The sequence below is a fragment of the Tamandua tetradactyla genome, chromosome 7 (assembly GCF_023851605.1).
Source record: "Tamandua tetradactyla isolate mTamTet1 chromosome 7, mTamTet1.pri, whole genome shotgun sequence".
In the NCBI taxonomy this organism is placed as follows: domain Eukaryota; kingdom Metazoa; phylum Chordata; class Mammalia; order Pilosa; family Myrmecophagidae; genus Tamandua; species Tamandua tetradactyla.
Window position 1 is genome coordinate 31,067,412 of NC_135333.1, and position 26,915 is coordinate 31,094,326.

At 41.0% G+C, this 26,915-nt stretch overlaps 1 protein-coding gene across 9 annotated transcripts in view; it reads right to left on the reverse strand.

Annotated features, from left to right (window-relative positions):
* Positions 1–26,915, reverse strand: part of FAM227A (family with sequence similarity 227 member A) — a 151,060-nt gene that overhangs the window by 110,559 nt on the left and 13,586 nt on the right. For all 9 annotated transcript variants that reach the window (XR_013179305.1, XR_013179304.1, XM_077168840.1 and 6 more), the window contains exons 4-6: positions 3,037–3,127; positions 2,361–2,440; positions 899–1,045 (exon numbers count right to left, since the gene is read on the reverse strand). Coding sequence is in view for 7 of the 9 variants with exons in the window: in XM_077168840.1 (XP_077024955.1) it covers positions 899–1,045; positions 2,361–2,440; positions 3,037–3,127 (318 nt within the window). In the remaining 2 variants the exon portion in view is untranslated. The remainder of the gene's footprint in view (positions 1–898; positions 1,046–2,360; positions 2,441–3,036; positions 3,128–26,915) is intronic.

Sequence of the window (26,915 nt, forward strand, 5' to 3'; positions counted from 1 at the left end):
TTTCACCCCGCCCTCAAATTTTCTTTCAGGAAATTTGAATGCATGATCCAGAGGAAAGAGACAGAAGAGAGGGACTGATTTAGAGACATATACAGGGAGAAAGCAGCAGGCAGAAGTCATGAAGGGGAAGAAGTGGTTTGAAACAGCAGTAAGAGGTACAGATAGAAGGGGCTGAGAAGCTGGGTGCCTGGTTAGGAGCTCTAGGGACAATAATTAGAGCTGTTTTGGGGATGTTGGAGATGTACAAGCATGGAAGGCAATGAGGCACAGTTGTACAGCTTCTGAGGCCACTTCCTGGACTTCCTCACCTTTCCACAACTCCTTAATTCATTCTCCATCTCCTGAGCAGCCAAGGCCTGTCTCATATATGCATGCAGGTTTTTGAGGGCCTTCAAATACCTCCTTCCTTGTTGGGAATCCAGTGTGCTCTAGTATACAGCTTTCTAAGGAGGGGGTACATTTCCCCAGAGGGGCACCCAAAATGAGCCATGGGGCATGGGAAGAAAATATTCTAACATCTAACTAAGATAAAAAAAAGAAATTGAGCTTACTAGTATCTAACGTAGGGAGAGATAATAGAAACATGCATGTAATTTCTAAATTAACATATTTCTATGAGGTTGTGTTCTCAAAAATTTTTTCATAATAGAATACATGATACTGTTTTAGCATGGAAACCACTGCTTTGATAGAAAAAGTAGAGGTTTTGGACACGGGATCAGGTTCCAATCTCAACTCAGTCACTTGTAAGCTGTGTGGTCATGGGCAAGTTACTCAATCCCTCTGAATCTCAGTTTCCTCGAGTATAGAAAGGGGACAGCTGTACTTGCTCCAGAAGTCGCTATAAAGTGGAGACTGGTGCTTCCCCAGGTGAGCTGTAGGCTTTCTCTTTCCTTACCTTGCCAGTAATGGGGTTTCTCATAGCTCGGACCACATTGCCCACCATGTCACAGAAGTCCACTCCATTTGGCAGCTCATTTGGCCGAGAGATATTAAATTCTGGATATTGGTACAGTTCTGCCAGCAAATTTTTATCTGCTGTTTTCTGAGGGAAGCAGAGGAGCAGAATATGAAAATGAGAACAGTTTAATCAAAATAAAATGATCAAACTCTGATCTAAAAATCTAAAACTTTGATCATTTTGATAGTCTAAACAATAAGACACTTCCCCTTTTTTGTTATGAAGCTGATACAACAACCTTACAGAACGTTTAGAAAGTGAGGGAACATTTGTGACTTAAACACCTATTTACATTATTTGCATTTTCTCTAACAGGCTTTGAGCAGATGTGTATAATATGTATACATAATATCAATCATAACATACAAACTTTTATGTCCTGCTCCACACATTTAACTTCAGATTCCTCACATAGCTATACTACCTTCAAAATTATTTAAAATGATATAATATCCTGTGAAGAAGTGCTATAATTAATTTATTACTTCTTTCCTAATACTAAAGTTGCTTCCAATTAATATTATTATTGTTAAAAACTTGATGGCTGAGTAAACAAAATGTGGTCTAGCCATATAATGGAATACCATTAGTTTCATAAAAAGGACTGAAATTCTGATACATGTAACAATATGGATGAGCCTTGAAAACATCATATTGAGTGAAATAAGCCAGACACAAAAGGACAAATATTGAATGAGCTCATCTATATGAAAAAAATAAATTCATAGTGACAGAAAGAAGATTACAGTTTACCAGGGGTGGGGTGGGGGCAGGGAATGGGAAGTTAATGCTCACTGGGTACATTGCTGTTTGGAATGATAGGAAAGTTTTGGGAAAGGATGGTGGTGATGACAGCTCAGCATTGTGAATGTAATTAACAGTATACTTGAGAGCAAGCCAAGGAAATTCTCTTACTTTGATGGGAGGTAGGGCCAAACTGCTGCTAAAGAGGCAGTGGAGGGGTTGGCATGGAGTCAGGGGCTCTGCTGGGCTCTGGCATTAATAAGTGGCATGGTGCCAGACAAGACACCCAACTGCTCCAGCCTCACAGCTTCCTCATCACATCAGTAGTAATGGATATAACCAGCAAGGCTGTGACTGGGCCCTGGAGGTGTCCAGCACAGTGGATCTTTGTGAGTTGAATCTGAACTTACTGTTTCTAAGGGGAAACACCTTTGAAGTCCTAAAATTGAAGAGTACAAATGACCTCTGGTACACACCCCATTCTGAGGATGTCATGAGAATTTTCAGAGCTATTCAAGTGCTTTAGGTCATCTAAAAAGAACACTCTGTGATTCTCATGCAACCAGGAGCCAAGTCTCCTCTCCCTGGGATTTAAATCTATTTCCTGCCCAGTAGAAACCCCAGTCAGAAACAAACCCAACCACTGACCCCTTACCCTTTTTATAACCAGAGATTTGACATTCATTGAGCCTTTGCAGGAATACTGTGACTTTCCTTCACTCTTGGGGAGCTTGTCTGCAGAAGAATGGAGAAAGAAAAGTATGAGTAGGCACAGGCTCTGTTCATGCAGTGTGTCAACATCACTGTGCTTTGTCATTACACCTGAGTGGTCAGATGACATTCACTCTATTAATTGTACTAGATCCCAACCGTGTTACTGACTTATGAAAATCTCCTCCTTATTTGATGCTGCCACTTGGTCCAGAGAAGCAGCAAGGAGCAGCATGGGCTTTGAAGAAACACCTGCACTCCTCTCTAGAACCTGCCCAAGACAAGCTGTGTGACCTTAGTCAAATTGCTTCCCCCTGCCCCCAGTCTGTTTCCTCAACCCTAAATCCTGTTCAGTGATAGCCAGCTCACAGGAGCACTGTGAGTTCATAAGGGCAGGAGTAAGGGAGCATGGCTGCCATTTGGGCATGTGGGGGATGGTCTATAATCTTACTGTCCTTCCCTCCTTCCTTGTTCAGTCTGTCTAGAAGTCAGACTGAAGACTCCTTCAGAAGAGGACAAAAATATCCTCACCTGATATTCTGGTTTCCTATTCAATTGCATTTTAGAACCTAAAACACACACACACACACACACACACACACACACACAAGAAAACAAACCCCATGAAAACGCCATCAGGCTTCTGTCTCCTGAGACTTGGTAATTTTTCTCTTTTAAAGCCTTCTTCTCCAATTCAAATTCCTCAATTGCCTTCAAAACCAAAAAGAAAGGGGCATTAAGGATTATTGCCAATCCTGGGGTGGGGTGGGGGTCAGTGCTCAAAAGGCCTGGAGCAAAGTTTGTGGCCAGTGCCTTGTTGCCTTCTCCTTCAGTGGCAGGGCCTCCGTGGCTATCAGTACCATTGACATCATCTCCTCCACCCCTCACTTCCCACCAGTACCCCATCCTCTCTCATACTGCCCTCCTCTTGGCTATACCTCTAAGGAGGAAGGGACTAGGAACAGAGTTCCAATTATGGCCCCACTCACTACAAGCTATTACTTAAAAATGAGGATAATACTTACCTTCTAGGGTTCTTATAAGGATCAGAAATAAAGCATTCAATGCATTTAAAAACACTAGCCCAGAGGCTATCATATGGGAGCTGCTTATTTATTACTATTATTATCATGCCCCTAACCTCTCAAAAGAGACCTGACTCTCTCTTGACTTCTGACTGCTCTTCTCTTAAGAGAAAGAAAAATGTACATCAGTGACACTACAAGTGGTACTAATTTTCTATCATGAACCTAGTACTGTCTTTGGATAACAAAGTTCAACAGAGAAGTATGTATTCTGTGCTCTTGCCTTAAGAAACTTACAATCTACTTGGAAAGGCAAATCCGCATGCATAGAAAAATTAAGTGTTAAATTGCTTTGTTTAAGGTTTAAACAAGTGATATGAACATGGCCTGGAGTCATTGCAGAGGACTGCATGAAAGGGTTGGAACGTAAGTGTTGGGAATAAATGATGAGGCCCCACTATCTTTAGCTGTAAAAACTATCAAATGGGGTAGGTCACGGTGGCTCAGTGGCAGAGTTCTCACCTGCCCTGCCGGAGACCGGGATTCGATTCCCAGTGCCTGCCCATGCAAAAATAATAAAACAAAAAACTATCAAATGTAGGTATGTGTGTCTCTGGGGGAGGGAGGTCACACTGTTAAGACTATGTAATGACATTGTTATTCCAATTAAGTGAGTAGAGATAAGGCATGATGAATGAATTGTGTCAATGTCTCTGATCCTTACCAGTATGCCTTTGTAGCAGATACTGTCAGGGCCTGGAAAGATGGATAAGACTTGGGAAGAAAGAGAGGAGAAAAGATAGTTGAACACTGGAAGAAGAATGAGTTTTAGGGAAAGAGGAGGAGATCAGCATTAGACTGAGATTATATTTTAGATGAGAGCAGAACCCATAAGCGGGACTGTCCCCTGAGAACGCAACTCCCTAACCTGGCTGATGACCAGATTCTCTTAGGAACTATTCAAATGTTCAGATTCCTGGACCCTCACATCAGAGATGCTTATTCCTTAGATCTGGGGTGGAACCATGAGTACCTTATCTATTTATAAATAATTTGCATGATACAAAACTCAGAGAGTATGGTTAAAAAGTCTCCATTCCAGGGGGCCAAGATGGTGGCTTAGTAAGGTACGTGCGTCTTAGTTCCTGCTCCAGAGCAACTACTAGGTGAACAGAAACAGTGCAGAACAGCTCCCGGGGCCACGGAAGGGGATAGACACACAGTGTACCCCAGTCTGGACTGGCTAGACTGACTGCGAGATTCTGCTGCGGTGAGATCCCCGAGCGGCGCGCAATTCCCCGAGCCGCGGCAGCTGGCAGCTGGAGCTCCTCCCTCCCTCCTTCCCGGGCCAGCTGAGAGTCTCGGAGAGGCAAGTTTCCCAAGCGGAGGCGGCCGGGGCCCCTCATTTGCCAGTGGCTTCCTGGACCGGCTACCAGTCTCAGATCAGAGGGCTACCCAAGCCGTGGTGGCCGGCAACCGGCGCCCCTCCCCCTCGGGCGGCTTCCTGGTCCGGTGGCGAGTTCCCCAGGCCGTGGCGGCCGGCGACCGGCACCCCTCCAGGGAGAGGAGGGAATTTCCGACAGTGGAAGGGACTGGGTCCAACCAAACACCAATAGGGGCATTAATAAAGAAGCCACAGGGTCCCCTCAAACCGCGGTGGCTGGCGCCCCCACCACACGCAGCCCCCTGGACCAACTGAGAGAATTGGATCGGAAATCCCCAGGCCGCGGAGAATGGTGACCGGGGGGATCCTTTCCAAACACGTGAGACAAACTTGTGCCACGAGCGCCACCTACTGGACAGGATAAGAAAAACAGAACCCAGAGATTTCACAGAAAAATCTTTCAACCTGTTGGGTCCAACTCCCAGGGAAATCTGACTAAATGCCCAGACACCAGCAGAAGATAAGGGATCACGCTCAGAAGATTGAAAATATGGCCCAGTCAAAGGAACAAACCAATAGTTCAAATGAAATACAGGAGCTGAGAACAACTAATACTGAATATACAAACAGAAATGGAAAATCTCTTCAAAAACGAAATCGATAAATTAAGGGAGGACATGAAGAAGACATGGGCTGAACAAAAAGAAGAAATAGAAAAACTGAAGAAACAAATCACAGAACTTATGGAAGTGAAGGATAAAGTAGAAAAATGGAAAAAACAATGGATACCTACGATGATAGATTTAAAGAGACAAAAGATAGAATTAGTGGTTTGGAGGATGGAACAACTGAATTCCAAAAAGAAACAGAAACTATCGGGAAAAGAATAGAAGAATTTGAACACGGTATCAGGGAACTCAAGGACAATATGAACCGCACAAATATACGTGTTGTGGGTGTCCCAGAAGGAGAAGAGAAGGGAAAAGGAGGAGAAAAACTAATGGAAGAAATTATCACGGAAAATTTCCCAACTCTTATGAAAGACCTAAAATTACAGATCCAAGAAGTGCAGCGCACCCCAAAGAGATTAGACCCAAATAGGCGTTCTCCAAGACACTTACTAGTTAGAATGTCAGAAGTCAAAGAGAAAGAGAGGATTTTGAAAGCAGCAAGAGAAAAACAATCCATCACATACAAGGGAAAACCAATAAGACTATGTGTAGATTTCTCAGCAGAAACCATGGAAGCTAGAAGACAGTGGGATGATATATTTAAATTAATAAAAGAGAAAAACTGCCAACCAAGACTCCTATATCCAGCAAAATTGTCCTTCAAAAATGAGGGAGAAATTAAAACATTCTCAGACAAAAAGTCACTGAGAGAATTTGTGACCAAGAGACCAGCTCTGCAAGAAATACTAAAGGGAGCACTAGAGTCAGATACGAAAAGACAGAAGAGAGAGGTATGGAGAAGAGTGCAGAAAGAAGGAAAATCAGATATGATATATATAATACAAAAGGCAAAACGGTAGAGGAAAATATTATCCAAACAGTAATAACACTGAATGTTAATGGACTGAATTCCCCAATCAAAAGACATAGATTGGCAGAATGGATTAAAAAACAGGATCCTTCTATACGCTGTCTACAGGAAACACATCTTAGACCCAAAGATAAACATAGGTTGAAAGTGAAAGGTTGGGAAAAGATATTTCATGCAAATAACAACCAGAAAAGAGCAGGAGTGGCTATACTAATATCCAACAAATTAGACTTCAAATGTAAAACAGTTAAAAGAGACAAAGAAGGACATTATATACTAATAAAAGGAACAATTAAACAAGAAGACATAACGATCATAAATATTTACGCATCGAACCAGAATGCACCAAAATGCGTGAGGAATACACTGCAAACACTGAAAAGGGAAATAGACTCATATAACATAATAGTTGGAGACTTCAATTCCCCACTCTCATCAATGGACAGAACATCTAGACAGAGGATCAATAAAGAAATAGAGAATCTGAATATTACTATAAATGAGCTAGACTTAACAGACATTTATAGGACATTACATTCCACAACAGCAGGATACACCTTTTTCTCAAGTGCTCATGGATCATTCTCAAAGATAGACCATATGCTGGGTCACAAAGCAAGTCTTAACAAATTTAAAAAGATTAAAATCATACACAACACTTTCTCGGATCATAAAGGAATGAAGTTGGAAATCAATAATAGGCAGAGTGCCAGAAAATTCATAAATACATGGAGGCTCAACAACACACTCTTAAACAACGAGTGGGTCAAAGCAGAAATTGCAAGAGAAATTAGTAAATACCTAGAGGCGAATGAAAATGAAAACACAACATATCAAAACTTATGGGACGCAGCAAAGGCAGTGCTAAGAGGGAAATTTATTGCCCTAAATGCCTATATCAGAAAAGAAGAAAAGGCAAAAATCAGGAATTAACTGTCCACTTGGAAAAACCGGAGAAAGAACAGCAAACTAATCCCAAAGCAAGCAAAAGGAAAGAAATAACAAAGATCAGAGCAGAAATAAATGAAATTGAAAACATGAAAACAATAGAGAAAATCAATAAGACCAGAAGTTGGTTCTATGAGAAAATCAATAAGATTGATGGGCCCTTAGCAAGACTGACAAAAAGAAGAGAGAGGATGCAAATAAATAAGATCAGAAATGGAAGAGGAGACATAACTACTGACCTCACAGAAATAAAGGAGGTAATAACAGGATACTATGAACAACTTTACGCTAATAAATACAACAATTTAGATGAAATGGACGGGTTCCTGGAAAGACATGAACAACCAACTTTGACTCAAGAAGAAATAGATGACCTCAACAAACCAATCAAAAGTAAAGAAATTGAATCAGTCATTCAAAAGCTTCCCAAAAAGAAAAGTCCAGGACCAGACGGCTTCACATGTGAATTCTAACAAACATTCCAGAAAGAATTAGTACCAACTCTCCTCAAACTCTTCAAAAAAATTGAAGTGGAGGGAAAGCTACCTAATTCATTCTATGAAGCCAACACCACCCTCATACCAAATCCAGGCAAAGATATTACAAAAAAAGAAAACTACAGACCAATCTCTCTAATGAATACAGATGCAAAAATCCTCAACAAAATTCTAGCAAATAGAATCCAGCAACACATTAAAAGAATTATACATCATGACCAAGTAGGATTCATCCCAGGTATGCAAGGATGGTTCAACATAAGAAAATCAATTAATGTAATACACCATATCAACAAATCAAAGCAGAAAAATCACATTTTCATCTCAATTGATGCAGAGAAGGCATCTGACAAGATTCAACATCCTTTCCTGTTGAAAACACTTCAAAGGATAGGAATACAAGGGAACCTCCTTAAAATGATAGAAGGAATATATGAAAAATCCACAGCTAATATCATCCTCAATGGGGAAAAATTGAAAACTTTCCCCCTAAGATCAGGAACAAGACAAGGATGTCCATTATCACCACTGTTATTCAACATCGTGTTGGAGGTTCTAGCCAGAGCAATTAGACAAGAAAAAGAAATACAAGGAATCAAAATTGGAAAGGAAAAAGTAAACCTATCACTGTTTGCAGATGATATGATACTACACGTTGAAAACCCTGAAAAATCCACAGAAAACTACTAGAGCTAATAAATGAGCACAGCAAAGTAGCAAGTTACAAGATCAACATTAAAAAATCGGTAGTGTTTCTAATGTCCTATAGATATCTGTTAAGTCTAGCTCATTTATAGTAGTATTTAGATTCTCTATTTCTTTATTGATCCTCTGTCTAGATGTTCTGTCCATTGATGAGAGTTTTGAATTGAAGTCTCCAACTATTATGGTATATGTGTCTATTTCCTTTTTCAGTGTTTGCAGTGTATTCCTCACGTATTTTGGGGTATTCTGGTTCGGTGCATAAATATTTATGATCGTTATGTCTTCTTGTTTAATTGTTCCTTTTATTAGTATATAGTGTCCTTCTTTGTCTCTTTTAACTGTTTTAAATTTGAAGTCTAATTTGTTGGATATTAGTATAGCCACTCCTGCTCTTTTCTGGTTGTTATTTGCATGAAATATCTTTTCCCAACCTCTCACTTTCAACCTATATTTATCTTTGGGTCTAAGATGCGTTTCCTGTAGACAGCATATAGAAGGATCCTGTTTTTTAATCCATTCTGCCAGTCTATGTCTTTTGATTGAGGAATTCAGTCCATTAACATTTAGAGTTATTACTGTTTGGATAATATTTTCCTCTACCATTTTGTCTTTTGTATTATATATATCATATCTGACTTTCCTTCTTTCTACACTCTTCTCCATATCTCTCTCTTCTGTCTTTTTGTATCTGACTCTAGTGCTCCCTTTAGTATTTCTTGCAGAGCTGGTCTCTTGGTCACACATTCTCTCAGTGACTTTTTGTCTGAGAATGTTTTAATTTCTCCCTAATTTTTGAAGGACAATTTTGCTGGATATAGGAGTCTTGGTTGGCAGTTTTTCTCTTTTAGTAACTTAAATATATCATCCCACTGTCTTCTAGCTTCCGTGGTTTCTGCTGAGAAATCTACACATAGTCTTACTGGGTTTCCCTTGTATGTGATGGATTGCTTCTCTCTTGCTGCTTTCAAGATCCTCTCTTTCTCTTTGACCTCTGACATTCTAACTAGTAAGTGTCTTGGAGAACGCCTATTTGGGTCTAATCTCTTTGGGGTGCGCTGCACTTCTTGGATCTGTAATTTTAGTTCTTTCATAAGAGTTGGGAAATTTTCCGTGATAATTTCTTCCATTAGTTTTTCTCCTCCTTTTCCCTTCTCTTCTCCTTCTGGGACACCCACAACACGTATATTTGTGCGGTTCATATTGTCCTTGAGTTCCCTGATCCCCTGTTCGAATTTTTCCATTCTTTTCCAGATAGTTTCTGTTTCTTTTTGGAATTCAGATGTTGTATCCTCCAAATCACTAATTCTATCTTCTGTCTCTTTAAATCTATCATTGTAGGTATCCATTGTTTTTTCCATCTTTTCTACTTTATCCTTCACTTCCATAAGCTCTGTGATTTGTTTTTACAGTTTTTCTATTTCTTCTTTTTGTTCAGCCCATGTCTTGTTCATGTCCTCCCTCAATTTATCAATTTCATTTTTGAAGAGGTTTACCATTTCTGTTCATATATTCAGCATTAGTTGTTTCAGCTCCTGTATCTCATTTGAACTATTGGTTTGTTCCTTTGACTGGGCCATATTTTCAATTTTCTGAGCGTGATCCGTTATCTTCTGCTGGCGTCTGGGCATTTAGTCAGATTTTCCTGAGTGTTGGACCCCATAGGTTGTAAGATTTTTCTGTGAAATCTCTGGGTTCTGTTTTTCTTATCCTGCCCAGTAGGTGGTGCTCGTGGCACACGTTTGTCTACAGGATCCACCAGTAAAAGTTGCTGTGGGTCCTGTAACTCTGGAAAACTCTCACTGTAGGGGAGGTTTGGCAGCCGAAGTGTCTTGGAAGAGTGCCAGCCAGGCCGGGGGTCCAAACGCGGGGAGGGCCGCCGGCCGCCGCAGCACGTGAGAGCGCCCGACCAAATTTCCTAGTCGGCCCGGGGCGCCAAGCGTGGCGGAAGGGCGCCAACTGTCGCACCCTGGGAGAGTGGCCTGTTCCCAGGCGGACCGGGGAGTCACGTGTTTGGAAGGGACCCCCTGGTCACCGTTCTCCGCAGTCTGGGGATTTCTGACCCAACTGTTTCAGTTGGTCTGGGGGGCCTCGCGTGGTGGGGACGCCAGCTGCCGCGGCCTGAGGGGACCGCCTGCCCAATTCTGCCAGCTGGCCTGGGAAGGAGGACGGGAGGAACTCCGGCCGCTTGCCGTCCCGCCCAGGAAGGCCCGCGTCCCTTGGTGTTCTCAACGGAGCTGGTTCTCCCAGACAGTCAGCCGTTCCAGGATGGGGTACGCTGTCCCTTTGATCTCCGTCGTGGCTCCGGGAGCTACTCTGTATTGTCTCCACTCCCCCAGTAGCTGTTCCAGAGGAGGAAAGGTGAGGGCGGCAAGGCTGTCGAGGCTGGTGGCGGAGGAGCCAGTGACGGCGGAAGAGGGCACCGTGGTGGTTGGAGAGCTGCCGGAGCAGGAGGGGGAAGAGAGGGGAGAAGGAGGGCGGGCGGGCCGGCGGAGAAAGAGAGGGGAGAAGGAGAGCGGGCGGGCCAGCGGAGAAAGAGAGGGGAGAAGGAGGGCGGGCGTGTCGGCTGCTGAGGGGCGTGGGCGCCGTGCGGCGGGCCGGCGGAGAAAGCGGTAGTGTTTCTATACACTAGCAACGAACAAGCTGAGGGGGAAATAAAGAAATGAATTCCATTTACAATTGTAAGTAAAAGAATAAAATACTTAGGAATAAATTTAACTAAAGAGACAAAAAACCTATATAAAGAAAACTACAAAAAACTGTTAAATAAAATCACAGAAAACCTAAATAGATGGAAGGGCACACCGTGTTCATGGATTGGAAGACTAAATATAGTTAAGATGGCAATTCTACCTAAATTGATTTACAGTTTCAACGCAATACCAATCAAAATCCCAACAACTTATTTTTCAGAAATACAAAAACCAATAAGGAAATTTATCTGGAAGGGCAGGGTGCCCCAAATTGCTAAAAGTATCTTGAGGAAAAAAAACGAAGCTGGAGGTCTCACACTGCCTGATTTTAAGGCATATTATGAAGCCACAGTGGTCAAAACAGCATGGTATTGGCATAAAGATAGATATCGACTAATGGAATCGAATAGAGTGCTCAGATATAGACCCTCTCATCTATGGACATTTGATCTTTGATAAGGCAGTCAAGCTAACTCACGTGGGACAGAACAGTCTCTTCAATAAATGGTGCCTAGAGAACTGGATATCCATATGCACAAGAATGAAAGAGGACCCGTATCTCACACCCTATACAAAAGTTAACTCAAAATGGATCAAAGATCTAAACATTAGGTCAAGACCATAAAATAGTTAGAGGAAAATGTAGGGAGATATCTTATGAATCTTACAATTGGAGGCGGTTTTATGGATCTTAAACCTCAAGCAAGAGCACTGAAGAAATAAATAAATAAATGGGAGCTCCTCAAAATTAAACACTTTTGTGCATCAAAGAACTTCATCAAGAAAGTAGAAAGACAGCCTACACAATGGGAGACAATATTTGGAAACGACATATTGAATAAAGGTCTAGTATCCAGAATTTATGAAGAGATTGTTCAACTCAACAACAAAAAGACAGCCAACCCAATTACAAAATGGGAAAAAGACTTGAACAGACACCTATCAGAAGAGGAAATACAAATGGCCAAAAGACACACAAAGAGATGCTAATGTCCCTGGCCATTAGAGAAATGCAAATCAAAACCACAATGAGATATCATCTCACACCCACCAGAATGGCCATTATCAACAAAACAGAAAATGACAAGTGCTGGAGAGGATGTGGAGAAAGAGACACACTTATCCACTGTTGGTGGGAATATCAAATGGTGCAACCACTGTGGAAGGCAGCTTGGCGGTTTCTCAAAAAGCTGAATATAGAATTGCCATATGACCCAGCAATACCATTGCTAGGTATCTACTCAGAGGACTTAAGGGCAAAGACACAAACGGACATTTGCACACCAATGTTTATAGCAGCATTATTTACAATTGCAAAGAGATGGAAACAGCCAAAATGTCCATCAACAGACGAGTGGCTAAACAAACTGTGGTATATACATACGATGGAATATTATGCAGCTTTAAGACAGAATAAACTTATGAAGCATGTAATAACATGGATGGACCTAGAGAACATTATGTTGAGTGTGACTAGCCAAAAACTAAAGGACAAATACTGTATCGTCCCACTGATGTGAACCGACATTAGAGAATAAACTTGGAATATGTCATTGGTAACAGAGACCATCAGGAGATAGAAATAGAGTAAGATAATGGGTAATTGGAGCTAAAGGGATACAGACTGTGCAACAAGACTGGATACAAAAACTCAGAAATGGACAGCACAATACTACCTAATTGTGTTGTAATTATGTTAAAACACCGAATGAAGCTGTATCTGAGGTATAGTTTTCTTTATTTTTTATATATTTATATATATATTTTTTATTTTTTTATTTTTTATTTTTTTCTCTCTATTATCGTTTTATTTCTTTTTCTGCTGTCTTTCTATTTCTTTTTCTAAATCGATGCAAATGTACTAAGAAATGATGAATATGCATCTATGTGATGATATTAAGAATTACTGATTGTATATGTAGAATAGAATGATTTCTAAATGTTGTGTTAGTTAATTTTTTTAATTAATAAGAATACAAAAACAAAAACAAAAAAACACCAGTCTACAACCTCTCCTCTGTCTCCACCACACCCCCAGCAAAAGTTAAAGTTACGGCATCATCTTATGCTGGTGGGACCTGCAGGCAGACAAGCACCACATACATACTGGGCACGATAAGAAAAACAGAGCCCAGAGACTTCACAGGAAAGTCTGTCAACCTGCTGGGTCTCACTCTCAGGGAAAACTGATGCAGGTGACTCTTTCCTCCTGATAGGAGGCCAGCTTGGTATGGGAAAATCCAGTTGGGGTCTATAATACCTACGCAGACCCTCCTCAGGGTGGGGAGAAAAAGGCACCATACAAGCAGGGCAAGAAACAAGAAAACAAGAACTGAAAAATTCTCCTCTGTTAAACAAAACCTAAGGTAGATGTCCAGAAAAAGCTGAAATGAATGTCAAAGAACAGAGAGACAACAAATTCATCCAGCAAGAAAACCCTAGTGTCATGGTTAGGGACAGGTGTCAACTTGGCCAAGTTGTGGTACCTGTTCATCTGATTGGGCAAGCGCTGGCCTGTCTGTTGCAATGAGGACATTTCATAGGATTAGGTCATGATCACGTCAGCTACATCCACAGCTGATTCCATTTGTAATCAGCCAAAGGGGAGTGTCTTCTGCAATTAGTGATGCTAAATCCAATCATGGGAAGCCTTTTAAGGAGGACTCAGAGGAGACAGGTTGCATTCCTGCTTTGGCTGGTGAGCCTCTCCTGTGGAGTTCGTCCAGGCCATCCATTGGAGTCATCGGCTTCGCAGCCTGCCCTGTGGATTTTGGACTCTGCGTTCCTATGGTCACGTGAGACACTTTCATAAATTTTATATTTGCAAGTGTTCCCTGCTGGTTCTGTTTCTCTAGAGAACCCTAACTAATACATCTTGGTACCAGGAGTGGTTCTTAAGGAACAGAATCTTAAAAATGGATTTTTATGGATGGTTTTTTACTCTGACTGGGCTCAGAGACACTAAGGACTCTGATTCCCGTAATCAGAATGACACTCCCAATCCATGGACTGAGTTGGCAAAGGAGGTAGTCAAAATATCATCATTCGATTCTCCTAATGCTTCGCTTGTACAAAGCCAGACTCTGGGGGATAATGTTTTTGACACTTTTACAGAGTTTTGTAGAAATAAGAGTTATAGAGATGTTGGTTGGTTGTTGTTATATACACTGTCTAAATTAAAGGGTGAAAGGGATGGGCTTAAGGCTTCAAACAAGAAGCTTAAGTGCCGTCTGAAAGATGTAGAGGTTTCTATGAGTATCCTGAAGGAAAATTTTATTTCCTGTAGCCGTAGACTTGAGATCTCTGAAAATCAGACTCAGAATCTTATTGTTAGAGTAGCAACTTTACAACGTAAACTGAAATCTCAGTCTTGCATGGTGTCTGCCGTTAAAGTAAGGGCATTGATTGGAAAGGAGTGGGACCCTGAAAAATGGGATGGTGACATATGGATTGATAATGATGTTGGGGGTGAGGTTGAAACCCTAGACCATGCTGAGCCTTCTTTAGATAACCCTGTAATAGTCTGCCCTGAGGACATAGCTGCCCCACCTCCAGCCTGCCTTGAGGAATTGGCCACCCAACCTCCTCCTGAAGGGATTAGCCCTAGAGTTATTAATCCTGTTTCACCAGATGAAACTGCAAATGAAAGCCCTGAAGCAAATGGCTTGGAAGATATTTCTAATTCTTTTCATGACCCACCCCCACCACCCCTCATTTCTTCTAGACCTATAACTAGACTAAAGTCCCAACAGGCCCCTAAAGGTGAGGTACAAAGTATCACACATGAGGAGGTACGTTATACTCCAAAAGAACTGTGTGAGTTTTCCAATTTATATAGACAGAAATCAGGGGAATATGTGTGGCAATGGATTTTAAGAGTGTGGGATAATGGTGGGAGGAATATAAGGCTGGATCAGGCTGAATTTATTGATATGGGCCCACTAAGCAGAGATTCTGCATTCAATGTTATAGCTAGAGCAGTTAGAAAAGGTGTTAACAGCTTGTTTGGGTGGTTGGTTGAAACATGGATCAAAAGGTGGCCAACATTACCTGAGGTTGAAATGCCAGAACTGCCCTGGTATAATGTAGATGAGGGGAGCCAGAGGCTTAGAGAGATTGGGATGTTAGAGTGGATTTATCATGCAAAGCCTGCTCTTACGCCCCAGGAATGTCCAGAGGATGCACCTTTTACCAGAACAGTGAGAAATAAATTTGTGAGACTAGCACCGTCATCCCTCAAGAGCTCTGTGGTTGCACTTCTCTGTAGGTCAGATATTACTGTAGGAACTGCTGTCACTGAGCTGGAATCCTTAAACACAATGGAGATGACAGGATCCCAAGTTGGCAGAAGCCAGGTGGCAGCACTTAATCACCAAAGACAGGGTAGACGTGGGTATTATAATAGACAACAAACTCAAAGGAGGCATCAAAATTATATGACACGCAGAGATTTGTGGCATTGGCTAGTAAATCATGGGGTGCCTAGAAATACAATAGAAGGGCAGCCTACTAAATTCTTGTTGGAGCTGTATAAACAAAAGAGTTCTAGGTCAAGGGAACAGAAGTCTAACCTGAATTACAAAAACACAGAGTCACGGCCCCTTAACCAATTTCCAGACTTGAAACAGTTTGCAGACCCTGAGCCCCTTGAATGAAGGGGAGGCCAGGTCCCTATGGGGAAGAAACCTGTTACACTGCCACAGATTTATACTGTTAACCTTCCTCTAAGTCTTCCCCAAGGAGACCGACGGCCTTTTACCAGGGTAACTGTGCATTGGGGAAAAGGAAATGATCAGATATTTCGGGGATTATTAGACACTGGTTCAGAAGTGACATTAATTCCAGGGGACCCAAAACATCACTCTGGACCACCAGTTAGAGTGGGGGCTTATGGAGGCCAGGTGATCAATGGAGTTTTAGCTCAGATCTGTCTCACAGTGGGTCCAGTGGGCCCCCGGACCCATCCTGTAGTTATTTCCCCAGTTCCGGAATGTATAATTGGCATAGACATACTGAGCAACTGGCAGAATCCCCACATTGGTTCTCTAACTCGTGCAGTGAGGGCTATTATGGTGGGAAAGGCCAAGTGGAAGCCACTAGAACTGCCCCTACCCAGCAAAATAGTAAATCAAAAGCAATACCGTATTCCTGGAGGGATTGCAGAGATTACTGCCACTCTTAAGGACTTGAAAGATGCAGGGGTGGTGATTCCTACCACATCCCCATTCAACTCTCCTATTTGGCCTGTGCAGAAAACAGATGGGTCTTGGAGAATGACAGTGGATTATCGTAAACTCAACCAGGTGGTAACTCCAATTGCAGCTGCTGTTCCAGATGTAGTATCATTGCTTGAGCAAATCAATACATCCCCTGGTACCTGGTATGCAGTTATTGATCTGGCAAATGCTTTTTTCTCAATAGCTATTAGTAAGGACCACCAGAAACAGTTTGCTTTCAGCTGGCAAGGTCAGCAATATACTTTCACTGTCCTACCTCAGGGGTATATCAACTCTCCAGCCCTATGTCATAATTTGTTCGCAGAGACCTTGATCGTTTCTCCCTCCCACAAGACATCACACTGGTCCATTATATTGATGATATCATGTTGATTGGACCTAGTGAGCAAGAAGTAGCAACTACTCTAGATTTACTGGTAAGGCATTTGCGTGTCAGAGGATGGGAGATAAATCCAACAAAAATACAGGGGCCTTCCACCTCAGTAAAATTTCTAGGTGTCTAGTGGTGTGGGGCATGTCGAGATATCCCTTCTAAGGTGAAGGATAAATTGCTGCATCTGGCCCCTCCCACAACCAAAAAAGAGGCACAACACCTAGTTGGTCTTTTTGGATTTTGGCGACAACATATTCCTCATTTGGGTGTGCTACTTCCGGCCCATTTATCGAGTGACCAGAAAAGCTGCTAATTTTGAGTGGGGACCTGAACAAGAGGAGGCTCTGCGACAGGTCCAGGCTGCTGTGCAAGCTGCTCTGCCACTTGGGCCATATGATCCAGCAGATCCAATGGTGCTGGAAGTGTCAGTGGCAAACAGAGATGCTGTCTGGAGCCTTTGGCAGGCCCCAATAGGAGAATCACAACACAGACCCTTAGGATTTTGGAGCAAAGCCTTACCATCTGCTGCAGATAACTACTCTCCTTTTGAGAAACAGCTTTTGGCCTGCTACTGGGCCTTAGTAGAGACTGAACGCTTAACCATGGGCCACCAAGTTACCATGAGACCTGAGTTGCCTATCATGAGTTGGGTGTTGTCTGACCCACCAAGCCATAAAGTTGGGCATGCACAGCAGCACTCTATTGTAAAGTGGAAATGGTATATACGAGATAGAGCCAGAGCAGGTCCTGAAGGCACAAGTAAGTTACATGAAGAAGTGGCCCAAATGCCCATGGTTTCCACTCCTGCTGCCACATTACCTTCTCTTTCCCAGACCAGAGCTATGGCCTCTTGGGGAGTTCCTGACAGTGAACTGACTGAGGAAGAGAAAACTCGGGCCTGGTTTACAGATGGTTCAGCACGATATGCAGGTACCACCCGAAAGTGGACAGCTGCAGCATTACAACCCCTTTCTGGGGTGTCCTTGAAGGACAGTGGTGAGGGGAAATCCTCCCAGTGGGCAGAACTTCGAGCAGTGCACCTGGTTGTTCATTTTGCTTGGAAGGAAAACTGGCCAGAGGTGCGTTTGTATACTGACTCATGGGCTGTTGGTAATGGTTTGGCTGGATGGTCAGGGACTTGGAAAGACCATAATTGGAAAATTGGTGACAAAGAGGTCTGGGGAAGAAGTATGTGGATAGACCTTTCTGAGTGGGCTAAAAACATGAAGATATTTGTGTCCCATGTGAATTTGCACACCAGAGGGTGACTTCAGCAGAGGAAGATTTTAATAATCAAGTGGATAAGATGACCCGTTCTATGGATACCAGTCATCCTCTTTCCCCAGCAACTCCTGTTGTTGCCCAATGGGCTCATGAACAAAGTGGTCATGGTGGTAGGGATGGAGGTTATGCCTGGGCTCAGCAACATGGACTTCCACTGACCAAGGCTGACCTGGCTACAGCCACTGCTGAGTGCCCAATCTGCCAGCAGCAGAGACCCACACTCAGCCCCCGATATGGCACCATTCCCCGAGGTGACCAGCCAGCTACATGGTGGCAGGTTGATTACATTGGACCACTCCCTTCATGGAAGGGGCAGCGATTTGTTCTAACTGGAATAGACACATATTCTGGATATGGGTTTGCTTTCCCTGCACGCAATGCTTCTGCCAAAACTACTATCCATGGGCTTACAGAATGCCTTATCCATCGTCATGGTATTCCACATAGCATTGCTTCAGATCAAGGAACACACTTCACAGCAAATGAAGTGCGGGAATGGGCACATGCTCATGGAATTCTCTGGTCTTACCATGTTCCCCATCATCCAGAAGCAGCTGGATTGATAGAACGGTGGAATGGCCTTTTGAAAACTCAATTACGGTGCCAACTAGGTGGCAAAAACTTGAAAGGCTGGGGTAATGTTCTCCAGGAAGCTGTGTATGCTCTGAATCAGCGTCCACTGTATGGTGCTGTTTCTCCCATAGCCAGGATCCATGGGTCCAGGAACCAAGGGGTGGAAATGGGTGTGGTGCCACTCACTATTACTCCTAGTGATCCACTAGGAAAATTTTTGCTTCCTGTCCCTGCTACCCTGAGTTCTGCTGGTCTACAGGTTTTAGTTCCAAAACGGGGTGTGCTTTCTCCAGGAGAAACAACAGTGATACCACTGAACTGGAAGTTAAGATTGCCACCTGGCCACTTTGGGCTACTTATGCCTCTGGATCAACACACCAAGAAGGGGATTACATTATTGTCTGGGGTAATTGACCCTGACTATCAGAAGGAAGTAGGACTGCAACTACATAATGGAGGTAAAGAAGAGTTTTCTTGGAATATAGGAGATCCCCTGGGGCGTCTATTAGTACTACCATGCCCTGTGATTAAAATCAATGGAAAACTGCAACAACACAATCCAGGCAGGACCACTAATGGCTCTGAGACTTCAGGAATGAAGGTTTGGGTCACCCCACCAGGCAAAGAACCACGGCCAGCTGAAGTGCTTGCTGAGGGGAAAGGGAACATGGAATGGGTAGTGGAAGAAGGTAGTGATAAATATGAACTTCGACCACGTGATCAGTTACAGAAACGAGGACTGTAATGCTGTTTTGTTTGTGTTATACTATTTAAGTTGTAAGATATCAAGTTTAAGAATGAATGTTGCCCAAGGATTTGCACGCTATTCTGGAGAGATTTAATGTGTTTCCAGTTATATGCAGGACAGTTGAGTATTGTCAGGTAAAGAAAAAAAAAGTGTGCTTATTTGTTTTCATTTGGAAATGAAGTATGGTCTAAGGTGATATATATATATATATATATATGTGCCAAGTTGACAAGGGGTGGACTGTCATGGTTAGGGACAGGTGTCAACTTGGCCAAGTTGTGGTACCTGTTCATCTGATTGGGCAAGCGCTGGCCTGTCTGTTGCAATGAGGACATTTCATAGGATTAGGTCATGATCACGTCAGCTACATCCACAGCTGATTCCATTTGTAATCAGCCAAAGGGGAGTGTCTTCTGCAATTAGTGATGCTAAATCCAATCATGGGAAGCCTTTTAAGGAGGACTCAGAGGAGACAGGTTGCATTCCTGCTTTGGCTGGTGAGCCTCTCCTGTGGAGTTCGTCCAGGCCATCCATTGGAGTCATCGGCTTCGCAGCCTGCCCTGTGGATTTTGGACTCTGCGTTCCTATGGTCACGTGAGACACTTTCATAAATTTTATATTTGCAAGTGTTCCCTGCTGGTTCTGTTTCTCTACAGAACCCTAACTAATACACCTAGGTAAAAGAAGTGAAAGCAATCTCCAGAATAAACTAATTAAGGTAATTAAATGCCTAGACACCAGCAAAAAATAACAAATCACACTATGAAAACTGAAGATATGGCCCAGTCAAAGGAACGAACCAACAATTCAAATGAGATACAGGAGCTGAAACATTTAATTCAGAATATACGAACAGACATTGAAAACCTCATCAAAAACCAAATCAATGAAGGATATAAAGAAGGCAAGGAATGAACAAAAAGAAGAAATCGAAAGTCTGAAAACAATAAATCACGGAACTTATGGGAATGAAAGGCACGGTAGAAGAGATGAAAAAAACAATGGAAACCTACAATGGTAGATTTCGAGAGACAGAGGTTACGATTAGTGAACTGGAGGATGGACTCTCTGAAATCCAACAAGATACAGAAACTATAGGGAAAAAAATGGAAAAATATGAGCAGGGACTCAGGGAATTGAAGGACAATATGAAGCGCACGAATATATGTGTTGGGGGTGTCCCAGAGAGAAGAGAAGAGAAAAGGAGGAGAAAAACTAATGGAGGAAATTGTCACTGAAAATTTCCCAACTCTTATGAAAGACCTAAAATTACAGATCCAAGAAGTGCAGCGTACCCCAAAGAGAATAGATCCAAATAGACGTACTCCAAGACATTTGCTAATCAGAATGTCAGAGGTCAAAGAGAAAGAGAGAATCTTGAAAGCAGCAAGAGAAAAGCAATCCATCACATACAAGGGAAGCCCAATAAGACTATGCATAGATTTCTCAACAGAAACCATGGAGGCGAGAAGACAGTGGAATAATATATTTAAATTATTAAAAGAGAAAAACTGCCAACCAAGAATTCTATATCCAGCAAAACTGTCCTTCAAAAATGAGGGAGAAATTAAAACATTTTCAGACAAAAAATCACTGAGAGAATTTGTGACCAAGAGACCAGCTCTGCAAGAAATACTAAAGGGAGCACTAGAGACAGATACGAAGGCAGAAGAGAGAGGTGTGGAGAAGAGTGTAGAAAGGAGGACCATGAGTAAAGGTAAAAAGAAGGAAAATTAGAAGGACATATAAAAGCCAAAAGGCAAAATGGTAGAGGAGGGTACTGCCAGGGCAGTAATAACACTGATGTTGATGGATTAAGCTTCCCAATCCGGGGACATGGACTGGCAGAATGGATTAGGGAATGGGAACCATCTATATGCTGTCTCTACTCAAAGGACATGAGGGCAAGGACACAAACGGACATTTGCACACCAATGTTTATAGCAGCATTATTTATAATTACCAAGAGATGGAAGCAGCCAAAATGTCCATCAATATATGGTTGGCTGAACAAACTGTGGCATTTACATAAGATGGAATATTATGCAGCTGTAAAACAGAATAAAGTTATGAAGTATGTAACAACATGAATGGACCTTAAGGACATTATGCTGAGTGTGATTAGCCAGAAACAAAAGGACAAATACTGTATGGTCTCACTGATATGAACTGACATTAGTGAATAAACTCGGAATATTTCGTTGGTAACAGAGACCATCAGGAGATAGAAATAGGGTAAGATATTGGGTAATTGGAGCTGAAGGGATACAGATTGTGCAACAAGACTGAATGTAAAAACTCAGAAATGGACAGCACAATATTACCTAACTGTAATACAATTATATTAAAACACTGAATGAAGCTGCATATGAGAGTGATAGAGGGAGGAGGGTTGGGGCATAAATGAAATCACAAAGATAGATAGATGATAAAGATTGAGATGGTATAATCTAGGAATGCCTACAGTGTATAATGATAGTGACTAAATGTACAAATTTAAAAAATGTTTTTGCATGATGAAGAACAAAAGAATGTCATTACGGCAGTGTGCTGAAAATAGATGGTAATTAATATTTTAAAATTTCAACTTATATGTGAGACTAAAGCAAAAAATGTGTATTTGGTACAAATTTATACTGTGACTAGTGCATTTCCTAATATAACTTATGTATATAGTTGGTTGAACACCTTAAGTACATGGAACTTTGTATAGGACATGAGATTTTGTTGGTTTGTCCAGGTGATGTCCTGATGAATCCCAGAGTGATTTGATCAGTGAGTGGAAAGGTATTTGCAAAGTCCCCTTTGGGGAATGGTGAGAACGGGGGAAAACTCAACTTCCCCAAGTTGAATTCTTGATATTCTCAAAAGCAGTGTGGGCAACCAAAGCTACTGGCTGAGTCCCCAATCTTGGGGTTTGTTCATATGAAACTTAACCCCACAAAGGATAGGTCAAGTCTACTTAAAATTTAAGCCTAAGAGTCACCCCCAAGAGAGCCTCTTTTGTTGCTCAGCCTCTCTCTCTCCAGCCAACACAGCAAGCATACTCACCACCCTCCCACTGTCTACGTGGGACATGACTCCCAGGGTTGTGGAACTTCCTGGCGACATGGGACAGAAATCCTAGAATGAGCTGAGATTCAGCATCAAGAGATTGAGAAAAACTCTAGAATGAGCTGAAGACCCAGCATCAAGGGATGGAGAAAACCTTCTGGACCAAAGGGGGAAGAGTGAAATGAGACAAAGTGTCAATGGCTGAGAGATTCCAAACAGAGTCAAGAGGTTATCCTGTAGGTTATTCTTACACATTAAGTAGATATCACCTTGTTAACCAAGATGTAATGGAGAGGCTGGAGGGAGCTGCCTGAAAATGTAGAGCTGTGTTCCAGTAGCCATGTTTCTTGAAGACGATTGTATAATGATATAGCTTTCAGAATGTGACTGTGTGATTGTGAAAACCTTGTGTCTGATGCTCCTTTTATCTACCTTGTCAACAGATGAGTAGAAGATATGGAATAAAAATAAGTAATAAGGGGAACAAATGTTAAAATAAATTTAGTTTGAAATGCTAGTGATCAATGAAAGGGAGGGGTAAGGGGTATGGTATGTAAAATTTTTTTTTTCTGTTTTTGTTTTATTTTTCTGTTGTCTTATTATTTCTTTTTCTGAATTGATGCAAATGTTCTGGGAAATGATCATGATGATGAATATGCAACTATGTGATGATATTGTGAATTACTGAGTGTATGTGTTGGGAATGTTTGTGTTTCTTGTCTTTTTTTTTAATCAATAAAAAATTTAAAAAAAAGAAGTACTAAAGGGAGCACTAGAAACAGATAAGAAAAGACAGGAGAGAGAGAGAGGTGTGGAGAAGAGTATAGAAATGAAGACTATCAGTAAAGGTAAAAAGAACAAAAATTAGATATGACATACAAAATCCAAAAGGCAAGATGTAGAAGAAAGTACAGCCCATACAGTAATAACACTAAATGTTAATGGATTAAACTCCCCAGTCAAAAGGCAAAGACTGGCAGAATGGATTAAAAAACAGGACCCATCTATATGCTGTCTACAGTAAACACATCTTAGACCCAAGGATAAACATATGTTGAAAGTGAAAGATTGGGAAAAGATATTCCAAGCAAATAACAATCAGAAAACAGCAGGAGTAGCTATACTAATATGCAACAAATTAGACTTCAAGTGTACAACAGGTGAAAGAGACAAAGTAAGACACTATGTATTAATAAAAGGAACAATTCAACAAGACATAACAATCATAAATATTTATGCACCAAGTCAGAATGCTCCAAAATACATGAGGCAAACACTTAAAACACTGAAAAGAGAAACAGATAACATCTACCATAATGGTTGGAGACTTCAATTCCCCACTCTCAGCAATGGACAGAACATCTAGCCAGAAGATCAATAAAGAAACAGAGAATTTGAATAATACAATAAATGAGCTACGCTTAACAGACATATATAGAACATTACACCCCACAACAGTGGGATACACCTTTTTCTCAAGTGCTCATGGATCATTCTCAAGGATAGACCATATGCTGGGTCACAAAGCAAGTTTCAATAAATTTAAAAAGATTGAAATCATACAAAACACCTTCTCAGATCATAAAGGAATGAAGCTGGAAATCAATAAAAGGCAGAGGGCCAGAAAATTCACAAATATATGGAGGATAAACAACATACTCTTAATCAACCAGTGGGTCAAGGAAGAAATCACAAGAGAAATCATCAAATATCTCAAGGCAAATGAAAATGAAAACATGACATATCAAAATTTATGGGATGCGGCAAAGGCAGTGCTAAGAGGGAAATTTATTGCCCTAAATGCCTATATAAAAAAAGAAGAAAGGTCAAAAATCGAGGAATTAACTGTTAACTTGGAAGAACTAGAGAAAGACTGCAAACTAACCCCAAAGCAAGCAAAAGGAAAGAAATAATGAAGATTAGAGCAGAAATAAATGAAATTGAGAACATGAAGACAATCGAGAAAATCCACAAAGCCAGAAGTTGGTTCTATGAGAAAGTCAATAAGATTGATGGGCCCTTAGCAAGATTGACAAAAAGAAGAAGAGAGAGGATGCAAATAAATAAAATCAGAAATGGAAGAGGAGATATAACCACTGACGTCACAGAAATAAACAAAATAATGACAGGATACTATGAACAACTTTATGCGAATAAACTAGACAATGTAGATGAAATGGAAAACTTTCTAGAAAGGCGTGAACAACCAACATTGAGTCGAGAAGAAACAGATGACCTAAACAAACCAATCACAAGTAAAGAAACTGAATCAGTCATTAAGAAGCTTCCACTAAAAGAAAAGTCCAGGACCAGATGGCTTCACATATGAATTCTACCAAACATTCAAGAACAATTAATACCAATTCTGCTCCAACTCTTCAAAAAAATTGAAGAGGAGGGAAAGTTACCTAACTCATTCTACAAAGTCAACATCACCCTCATACCAAAGCCAGACAAAGATATTACAAGAAAAGAATATTGTAATATTTGTAATATTCAAAAGAAAACTACAGAGCAATCTCTCTAATAAATATAGATGCAAAAATCCTCAACAAAATTCTTGCAAATCGAATCCAGCAGCACATTAAAAAAATTACACACTATGACCAAGTAGGATTCATCCTAGGTATGCAAGGATGGTTCAACAAAAGGAAATCAATAAATGGAATATACCATATCAACAAATCAAAGCAGAAAAATGACATGATCATCTCAATTGATACAGAAAAGGCATCTGACAAAATTCAACATCCTTTCTTGTTGAAAACACTTCAAAGGATAGGAATAGAAGGGAACTTCCTCAACATAATAAAGGGAATATATGAAAAACCCACAACTAACATCATCCTCAATGGGGAAAACTAAGATCAGGAATAACACAAGGATGTCCACTATCACCACTGTTATTCAACATTGTGTTTGAAGTTCTAGCCAGAGCAATTAGGCAAGAAAAAGAAATACAAAGCATCAAAATTGGAAAGGAAGAAGTAAAACTCTTACTGTTTGCAAATGATATGATACTATATGTCGAAAACCCTAAAAAATCCACAGCAAAACTATGAGAGCTAATAAATGAGTACAGCAAAGTGGCAGGTTACAAGATCAACACTCAAAAATCTGTACTGTTTCAATACACTACTAATGAACAATCTGAGGGGGAAATCAAGAAAAAAATTCCATTTACAATTGCAACCAAAAGAATAAAATATTTAGGAATAAACTTAACTAAAGATATAAAAGACCTATACAAAGAAAACAAGAAATTGTCAAAAGAAATCACAGAAGACCTAAATAAATGGAAGGGTATACAGTGTTCATGGATTGGAAGACTAAATATAATTAAGATGTCAATTCTACCTAAATTGATTTACAGATTCAATGCAATACCAATAAAAATCCCAAAAACTTACTTTACAGAAACAGAAAAACCAATAACCAAATTTATCTGGATGGGCAGGGTGCCTCAAATAGCTAAAAATATCCTGAGAAAGAAAAATGAAGTTGGAGGCCTCACACTACCTGACTTTAAAGTGTATTATGAAGCTACAGTAGTCAAAACAGCATGGTACTGGCATAAAGATAGATATACTGACCTATGGAATTGAATAGAGTGTTCAGATATAGACCCTCTCATCTATGGACAATTGATCTTTGATAAGGCAGTTAAGCCAACTCACCTGGGACAGAACAGTTTCCTCAATAAATGGTGCCTAGAGAACTGGATATCCACATGCAAAAGAATGAAAGAAGATCCATATCTCACACCCTATACAAAAATCAACTCAAAAAGGATCAAAGACCTAAACGTTAGATCTAAGACTGTAAAACTTTTAGAAGAAAATGTAGGGAAATATCTTATAAATCTTATGATAGGAGGCGGTTTCCTAGATCTTACACCCAAAGCACGAGCATTGAAGAAAGAATTAAACAAATGGGAACTCAAACACTTTTATGCATCAAGATCTTCATCAAGAAAGTAAAAAGACAGCCTACACAATGGGAGACAATATTTGGAAATGATATATCAGATAAAGGTCTAATATCCAGAATATATAAAGAGATTGTTCAACTCAACAACAAAAAGACAGACAACTCAATTACAAAATGGGCAAAAGACATGAACAGACACTTCTCAGAAGAGGAAATACAAATGGCCAAAAGGCACATGAAATGATGCTCAACTTCACTGGCTATTAGAGAAATGCAAATCAAAACCACAATGAGGTTATCATCTCACACCCACCAGAATGGCCATTATCAATAAAACAGAAAATGACAAGTGCTGGAGAGGATGTGGAGAAAGAGGCACACTTATCCACTGCTGGTGGGAATGTCAAATGGTACAACCACTGTGGAAGATGTTGTGCTGGTTCCTTAGGAAGCTAAGTATAGAATTGCCATATGATCCAGCAATACCATTGCTAGGTATCTACTCAGAG